General features: G+C 34.6%; 1 protein-coding gene and 1 pseudogene across 2 annotated transcripts in view; one reads left to right on the top strand and one right to left on the bottom strand.

Moving 5' to 3' along the window:
• The window catches only part of LOC128251273 (acyl-coenzyme A amino acid N-acyltransferase 1-like), a 128,766-nt pseudogene that overhangs the window by 47,970 nt on the left and 70,796 nt on the right, over positions 1-10,000 (bottom strand). The window lies entirely within an intron of this gene.
• The window catches only part of LOC106877465 (uncharacterized), a 68,988-nt gene that overhangs the window by 17,156 nt on the left and 41,832 nt on the right, over positions 1-10,000 (top strand). Inside the window, exons 2-3 of the mRNA XM_089346156.1 lie at positions 5,600-5,628; positions 6,236-6,443. Coding sequence (XP_089202282.1) covers positions 6,256-6,443 — 188 coding nt within the window. The 5' untranslated portion in view covers positions 5,600-5,628; positions 6,236-6,255. The remainder of the gene's footprint in view (positions 1-5,599; positions 5,629-6,235; positions 6,444-10,000) is intronic.

The following is a 10,000-nucleotide window of genomic DNA, read 5'->3' as shown; positions in this document are numbered from 1 at the left end:
TAAAACTAGGACAGCAAATGACCATGGTAAAACGATGACAACAAAAGCCCCTACATGGTAAATACTGGGCTAAACTAAATGCAAAAGAAATAGACAAAGAAAAATCCCAGCAATGGTTGAGAAGCTAAGGACTCAAATCAGACACTGAAGGATTTTTAATTACTGCACAAGACCAAAGCCTCCCCACCAGAAATTACCAGAAACATGATGAAAAGAAACATAACAAGTAACTGCAGAATATGTGGAGATGGACAAGAAAAAATAAATCATATTATCTCTGGCTGCCCAGTCGTGACTTAGAAGGAATATATTCACAGACACGACAGAGCTGGGACCTATATACACTGGAAGCTATGCCAACACTATGGAATAACAACAGAAAAATGATGGTATAAACACACGCCAGAAAAGGTCGCAGAAAACGAGAAAGCAAACATACTCTGGGATATGCCAATACACACAGATAGAGAAATTAAGACCAGATATAATTGTCAAAGATCATGAAGGAAAAAATCTTTCTAATTGATGTATCAATACCAGCAGATGACAACGTTTCTCTAAAAGAAATGGAACAACTTTCAAAATACAAAGACCTGGAAGTAGAGGTAACTCGAATGTGGAATCTAAAAACAGAAACAATTCCTATCACAGTAGGTACCTTAGGTATAATAAAAAGATATTGAGACAAATACATAACAAAAACACCAGGACTTACAAATATATATAACATACAGAAAATTGCGCTATTGGTCACTGCACACATCCTACGCAAAACACTTTCAATACAGTAACCATAAGAGCATCACAGCAAACCACAGCACACACTCAAGGCACACAGTGCTGCGCTCGGTAGTGAAGTGAAAGCACGTTATAATAATAAAACTACTGAACAATGAGACTACACCGGGGACGTTTAACATGTGAGAACGATAAATCATTGCTCCGAAATTTATCCCAAAACATCAGAAATAAAGACATCGCATGGAGCCAAAAAATAACTGACAAAGGGTCGGACTATATACGAGTAAGTATTAATCATTGAAATTTATTTCTATTTTTCCAAATATAATTATGTATTTTAACTAGATATCATCTCCACGATCTGCACAGCGAACGAACGTAAACACACGTGTTACATTAACACCAGACCATCCCCGAACCCAAACACCATGTACAAAAAATTACAAATAGATTAAATAATACCGGTATTTTTCCACCCAAGAATAACAACCGAGAAGTGCGTACTGTAAGCTTGTTACGCAAAAAGTACGAAGATCTGAACGTGCAAAACAATCTGACAACAGAAATAAACGGACCGATAGCCTACGAAATCGACGACCGTCAAAATAAAGGGCCGGACGTTGTTCCTCATGTCCCGCAAACAAAACCAAAACGGCATAAATGGACACGTGAGGAATACATTTCGATCCTACACGCCTATTTTACAGCGGTGCTCTACCCAAAAAACGAAAACGCAACAACACATACATAAAAGATATGGAAGAAAAATAATATAAATAAAGACCTCGATAAAACAATGAACCCTAACAAAATAGCTAACAAAAGAAGATACATTCTCAAAGCAAAAAAAATATCAGAAATAGAAATAGAACAATTGAAAGGAAAAATACATCAGGAAAATCTATATAGTAGTCACACAACAATGCCAAATAATAATATAAACACTGAGATAGTAAAACACGAGAACAAACGTAACATCTCCGGCAAAAACGAAGTAAATAAAAAACAACAAACCCAGACCGTAGAGATGTATAATAATGTACAAAAAGCACCAATCCAGAACACCACAGACAAACATATGAATGAAAAGGAAGGCAAAACAAATCTAAAACCTGGGAATAACGAAGGGAAACCTAATAATTACGATACTATGAAAATGAGAATAACCAAAGAACTGAAAACCACAGATCTTAGAATGGACCACAGATTATATCTCCCAAAAATCAAAATAGACAATAAAACAACATCAATAATAAATAGCATAAACCTGGCCGTCACGGAACTAACAACCACAGAAACAACTGGCAATATCACTGAGCTAAATGACATAATATATGCGGCAGCCACTGCAGCCACAAAAGAAGCAGGATACTCACTCAAACCCATCCGAACAGGAGTTCTACCACCCAAACAGACCTTGTGGATAAATAATACCCAGAACAAAATTTAAAAAAACAGAAAAGATTTATCGATTCTCAACGAAATTAGTAGACAATCAACACAACTAAGTAAGAAGAAGAAAACAAAAATACTGTACAAATACAACATTACAGAAAAAAGACTTACCTGAGACAAAAGAAAAGCTAAAGCAAGATATCCTCGCCAAAGCACAAAGGATCCGCCGGTATGAGAAACGCCAACGTTTCTTTGAACAAAACAAACAGTTCAAATCCAAACCCCAAAAACTCAAACAAGAACTGGATAAAAATAAAACAGACATTACTGCAGCACCAACAGCAGAAGAACTGGAGGAATTCTGGAAACAAATATGGTCGGTGAAGCAACAACCCCACAAAAGGACCATTAAAACAACGAACTTAGCACCTGAGCAACTCTCGACTCCTATAACAACTGAAGGGGTCGCAAAGACTAAGCAACTGGAAGGCACCTGGGTACGACAAGATCCCCAACTTCTGGTTAAAACACCTGATAGGAATGCAGAAAAAGCTGGCAGAAAACTTTAACAACATACTAGCAGAGCCAGAGACAATGCCTGAATGGCTCACGAAAGGGAAAACCATCTTAATTCCCAAATCCACGGAAAGGGAGAAACCACAAAACTACAGACCTATAACCTGTCTCCCTACAATCTACAAAGCCTTTACTGCAATAATATCGGAGGGATTGAGTAAGCACCTGGAAAATAACAACCTGTTTCCAGAAGAGCAGAAGGGATGCTGCAAGGGCTCATACGGCTGTAAAGATCAATTATTGATCAATAAAGCCATAACTGAAGACAGCCGCAGAAAGAAGAAACAGTCAGCCACCTTTTAAAATTATACGCCAGAAATGACAAAGAGCTGGAAACACTACTACAGACAGTACATGGATTTACCAAGGAAATAGATATGAAATTCGGATTAGAAAAATGTGCCATAGCAACCCTGAAAAGAGGAAAATTAGTTAAAAGTAGCAACATCACACTAGATAAAGCCAATGAAATAAGAGAACTAGACGAAAGCCAGCCATACAAATATTTAGGAGTCAATGAACTAGACAGGATACAACACACACAAATGAAAGAAAAAATAAAGAGTACTATAGACGAGTTAGATCAATACTAAAAACAGAGCTCAATGCTAAAAACAAGATAATAGGTATTAACACTTTAGCTGTCCCAGTTATAAGTTACAGCTACAATATCCTTAACTGGACACTAAACGAACTATCTAAAATAGACAGGAAAACAAGGAAAATAATGCACGTTGGCTCTCATGGCTTCTGATCTTAATTGATTCGAAGTGTTATCATGTACATTGTTTTGTCTTGGTATAATAAGATGGGCTACAGCAAATATTCTGCTCAATACCACAGATTTGCTTGTCAGTTGTTTGACCTTAACCAGTTGAGCATGTCCCTTGGTGGCTGACGATATGTGCATCTCTGATCACGAGCAGAAGTAGTGGGGAGCATCATAGTCATGTGTTGAGAGAAATTCTTTGGGGTTTGAATAATTCACCTTTGGAAACATGGGTGTTTTGCTCAACATCCTTAAACAAACCTTATTCAGGGACCTTTTGAATGCCAGGATGCACTACCAGGCAGTGGCTCTCATGGCTTCTGATCTTAATTGATTCGAAGTGTTATCATGTACGTTGTTTTGTCTTGGTATAATAAGATGGGCTACAGCAAATATTCTGCTCAATACCACAGATTTGCTTCTAAGTTGTTTCACCTTAATCAGTTGAGCATGTCCCTTGGTGGCTGACGATATGTGCATCTCTGATCACGAGCAGAAGTAGTGGGGAGCATCATAGTCATGTGTTGAAAGAAATTCTTTGGGGTTTGAATAATTCACCTTTGGAAACATGGGTGTTTTGCTCAACATCCTTAAACAAACCTTATTCAGGCACCTTTTGAGTGGGATAGGCTACTCGACCTGAAGAAAATTCTAACTGGGCCCCATCTGCGAGGTCATGCGCTGTTTATCTTGATATGAGATCACCATGTCGCGCACATATGGTTGTGATGCATGTGCCCGGTGTACCCTTATCAGACAGGTAATCATGATGGGTATATTGGGCTTCGTATATTTTACCCCAGTGTCACTTTGATGGCATGCACTGCTCTCTCACTCAATAATAATAATAATAATAATAATAATAATAATAATAATAATAATAATAATAATAAAAATGATAATAATGATGATGATGACGATGATGATAATAAAATAAAAATGAATATAATGATGATAATAGTAGTAGTGGTAGCAGTAGTATCAGTAGTTGATATGAAGAGAGATGATGTGGTGACGGTGCTGATGGTGAGTTGCTCAGTTGTAGTAAATTCTTGAATATAAAGGAAAGTTATTTTGATGTTAAGCAAAAACAAAATTAGAAATATCTTATATATATATATATATATATATATATATATATATATATATACATAGGGAGTATTCACAAATAAAGCAAAAGAAGAAGACAGGTGGTGTAGAAAACAAACAGATGTATTAGTATAACACTCGGGAAGTGAAAACGTCTTTTACGTTTCGAGCCTACGCTCTTCCACAGAGAGGAAGACAGAAAGAAAGGAGAGAAACAAAGAGAGAAAAAAGAATGTATAGTGGCTAGCGATCTGTCAATACATACATGCATACACACACATACATACATACATACATACATACATACATATATACATACATACATATATATATATATATATATATATATATATATATATATATATATATATATATATATATATATATATATAATGAGAGAAAGTGAGAGAGAGAGAGAGAGAATGAAGTGATGTACAGATATATAGTTATCGATCATGGAAGCAAGCGCTAAAATGTAATAGTAATAATAATAATAATAATAATAATATGATAATAGTAACATCGTTAGTAATGAGAACCCAGGTTCAAAATTTCCCCAAGACACCTGACGAAGGCTGGAGGGTATATCAGCCGAAACGTTGTGTTAGCAACAAACAAGATGAGAACAAATATCCGTCAAATGTAAATAATGTAAATAATGTATATTTTTTATGTATTTACATTTTATTTAAATGTAAATAAAATGTAAATACATAAAAAAAATATATATTCATCCAACATTCTGAATACCTTATTATTCTCTCTCTCTCTTTCTCCCCCCTCTCTCTCTCTCTTTCTCTCTCTCTCTCTCTCTCTGTATATATATATATATATATATATATATATATATATATATATATATATATGTGTGTGTGTGTGTGTGTGTGTGTGTGTGTGTGTGGAGAGAGAGAGATATAAGTTATATAAGTATATATAATTTTCAGAGCTCTGTAATTTCTATTGTTGTCAATGTTTCTTTTGTTGTTGTTGTTTCCTTATCCACTTTCATTATTTTCTTGTGTCTTTTAGCGTCACCAAGGAAATTCGCTTTTTTTGATGTAGGTACATTTTTATTTGTTCATTTACGTTCATGTTTAATTCTTGTTTTCAGTAAAAAAAAAGTAAATAAAATGAAATCATGAAAGTATATTTGAGGAAAAATTTGTGTGAACGCTTCTAAATCTGGGGTACAGGAAAAATCCTTCTTTACAACTCAGTAGCTTGTTGGGACCCACCGGATTTAACGACCCAACCGGGTTTACAACCAAGGCGTATTTAGGGTCCACGAAGCTCATGGTTCGTTAGTTTTGTATATATATATTAGACCCTCCAAGTATGGTTAAAGATGTGTGTAGGGTGCGTTTGTGTGTGTGTGTGTATGTTTGTATGTGCGTGTTTTTGCGTGTATGTGTATGTGTGTGTGTGTGTGTGTGTTTGATGTTCAGTTTTCTTTGACATTATTACGCGTTAAAGCTATAATATTTAATAAATTTCTTCACACTAATTTATCGAAATTTCATTTTTTTAGCTTTAAATATCCAATCATGAAAACAAAAATATATTTGTCATGTGGAACAGGGGTGAATTTTAGTTGCTTGGGAGAATCTGCAGTGTGAAGTTAATAACTTTGAAGTCTCTGGTATTTCCTATTTTCTTCTTTTACAGATAAATCTACGCCTGGAAATATGTTTCACCACATAGCATCATATAGACGGACTCTTGTGTTGATACTGTGTACGATATTGGTTTTGGAGGCTCATGCTGATTCATCTATATGCAAGATATGTACTTGCAAATCACTTACAAATGTAAATTGTCAAAAGCGCAATCTAACATCAGTCCCACAACCGATTCCGACGAATATTGTAGATTTGTAAGTATTTGACACTTTCTACGTATTTTCCATATCCAATGTTTTAAATTTTCCTTGATGTGTTCTCAGCTAATCGCTTATGCTGTTGATCTCACAGCTTTAAACATAATCTTATGTTAGAGTAAAACACATCGATATGTTACCTGCTGTGAAGTCAAATAAACTGTTTCTTATCATATTGAATTTATAATGTATAACATCGCATACACAATGACTGAATCTGACTAGTATCCGAATTTGATGTTATTTGTCTGATCTTATCAAATCTTACGGTATATTCAATGAACGGATAATATAAAAACTTTAGTGCTTAGAAAACGTGTATTTCACAGAGTTATATTATTTCATTAATTAGTTGAATTGTTGCTTATTGTTACAGTAATATGATATAATATCAGTTGATCTTGTCACAGAATAGTTTTTAATTATTGTTTGTATTAGTTATACAATAGAATATGCAGCGAGCTATTAGAATCCTTGTTCCCCGGCCAAAATGTTAAGCGGTATTTCGTTCGTCTTTACGTTTCGACTTTAAATTCTGTCGAGGTTGACTTTGCTTTTCATTCTTTGGGGTCGTTAAAATAAATATCAAATTATCTCTGAGATCAATGTAAAGGACCCTAACCCTAACCCTAACCCTTTCCCAAAATTTCAGGTTTGTTCTTGTAGAAGAAATGATTATTTTTATAATTAAAAAAGATAGAGATGGATTAAACTGCAGATAATGGCGAGATCCGCTTAAATTACCAAATTCTTAAAATACCTAAGTGAAGAAATCAAAATAGTGATGTTTGAACAAATTATGAGGAATTTATTTTTGATAGAATGTCATCAGTAAAATTTACCCTTTCATGAACACAATAAAAGTTATTACAAAATTATTACAAAATTATGCAAGCTTAATTGAAGTTTCGGCTGATTGATATATCCCCGTTCACCTGAAAACTTACGTAATTTTTAAGTGCATTATTAAAATTTAACTTCTCAAGAAATGGAAAAGAATAAAAAAGAGTAATTATTTGATACATGCTCATGACAATCGTAAATATTCTGTTGTAGTACATTGCTCTTCCAGGTGATTATTTCCAGTTAATTGGCTTGCATCATTTCATTAGTCACCTTAGCCTTTCAGTCTTAATCAAATATTCTGATACTAAAGTGGATCATTTTATTCTATCAGATCTATCTCTCAAAAAATTTGGAACGTTTTGACCAAATGAGAAATCCTAATGTAAAGAGAAAAATTTCAATAATGGAATTCCTAAATCTCGTATAATTCAAGATGTTGAATAGTAAAATTGATGTTATATTTAATAAGTTAGATATTTTCATCGTTCATAACTTAAGCGAGGATTGGCACAAATCTTTTGACGTCTAGTAGAATTCATTGTGTTCTGACAAATGGCAATCTGACTTCAACCTTGCGTCATTCATTTCTGAGATCAACAAAAAACCATAACAGCTCAATGAACTAATGCAACTATAAGGACGTCGAATGAGACACCTTGCAGTATATTGTCCAGTTGTTTGTGATCTGAGTTAAAATCCCACACTTTTTATTTTACCGATTTTGGAGAAAGGATCAGACAAGTTGTATAACTCCTGAAAGATCTCCAATACTTGTGAGACAGATATCATTAATATTCCACTTGAGCTGTTGCCGGTCAACCTTTACAGGAATGATGAAGAGGGATGCTATTTAGGGGATAAAGGATTTAGTATACGGGGTTAATAATGGGAACGGACTGAGGTTTAATGCAGCAAGGGTAAGGAGCAAAATACTAAAAAAGACGAAAAAACTAAGACAATGTATGTTGTCACATCCCTTTTTTAAATGACACCCTTAGCCAGTTAAATCATCATGTAAGGTTCTTCTCCTTTGTAGCACTTAAAATTAAATAAGGGTTTCCCCACTCTACCACCACCAATTCTATTAAGAAACCCCTTTCAATTTCTGTTATGCTTTCCTTCCTAGTCTATTATTTCAGTCTTGAAGGCTTTTTTGGTGTATTTATTTTTGTAAAGAACTTTTATGCATCAACTAAGCAAAAGAAAGGAGTTTACTTTTGAAAAGATAAATTACTTTTGACAACAAAGCGTAATAACAAATGGAATGCTCATTCTACAGAAACAAGATAGTTATAAATAAAGGTGAATTCTGTGATGATAAAAATATCTTCCACTGATTACTGATGTTGCAACGAAGGCTTTGTAAATCTAATTCAAATCACAAATATTTTGAACATCCATTCTTTTCTCATATTTTACATGCATGTGTGTTTTTCATTCATACTTAACGTGGTGACTTAAATCTGTATTCTATCTTATATAATAAAGTACCCGTGAAGCGAACAGAACCTTCGTGAAGAAGAAAAGAAAGCCTTACAAACACTGAAGAATGGCAAATCAATCATCCTAAAAGAAACCGATTAGGGAAGGGTGATAGCAACCATGGACAAAGACTACTATAACGATAAAATATCTTAAACAGACCAAACCTGCTACAAGGAAGAACCAAGATACCCGGAAAAAGTAATAATGAATACATTCAAACGTCTAATAAATGAATATCAACGTTCATTCACAGACAGAAAAAGATTATTTATGCAACTCTGTAATCAAAGTATTTTCTAGAGATCACCCAAGATCCATAAATGCTTCGAAATACAGAGAGCCATAAATGAACAGAGGAATCAGCACATAAAAATACTAAGACCTACTGACATCAAATTGAGATCAACAGTTGCTGGACCTTAAACCCCAGCACAACAACTGAGCCATCATTTGGATATACACCTCAAACCGTTATGCCCGAGACGACATGGATTTCCTCAAACACATTCCATCCACTGTCCCAGAACGTACTATATTTACAGGCTTTGACTAATCTTTATACTAATATACATCACACTTTGGGCCTGGAAGCAATTAAACACTGGGTAGAAAAACATAGCGGACGGATGGACGAACGATTCAAAACGAACTTCTTTTCCAAAGACACGCACACCTTGTACTAGAAGACAACACGGGCGTTATGATCTACAGTCACACTGTATTATTTGTTCCTTTCGTATGGGCAGAATCGGCAGAGCAGATATATAGCCAACTGGATTACTAGCAAAATGGAAGCTATTGTTTGTTTAAAAGTGGAGGGGCGGAGGGTACTATTTGTCTGGGTTTGCATGAAAGTGCTTTCTGCTCTTAAGAAGAATCACAAAATATGTATTATTTCACCGTATAAAAGGGGGTTAATACGATTCTGCCCAGAAATCACTTTTTTCAAAATTTTAATTCACCCCGTTTCGACCGCAATTTCTTAATTTGTAACTTTTCGAATTTCTCTATTCATCCACGTAGAAGAATTTAGAGATTACAAATCTGCGAAATAAATATTTTTAAAGTTTAGTTTTTCTTAAAGAAATACTCAATGTCCCTTCCTCCTCACACACCCATCACTCCTTTCAAAAAGCTAAAACCTCCTAATGTTTCACTTTTGTCTGATGTTTTAGGAATCAGAAGAAATTTAGGAAAAGAATAAGGAGGGGGCAAATATCACA

The sequence above is a fragment of the Octopus bimaculoides genome, chromosome 30 (genome assembly GCF_046866305.1).
Source record: "Octopus bimaculoides isolate indiv1 chromosome 30, ASM4686630v1, whole genome shotgun sequence".
NCBI classification, from domain to species: domain Eukaryota; kingdom Metazoa; phylum Mollusca; class Cephalopoda; order Octopoda; family Octopodidae; genus Octopus; species Octopus bimaculoides.
Note: the sequence above shows the minus strand (reverse complement) of the source record. Positions and strands in the feature narration are given on the sequence as shown.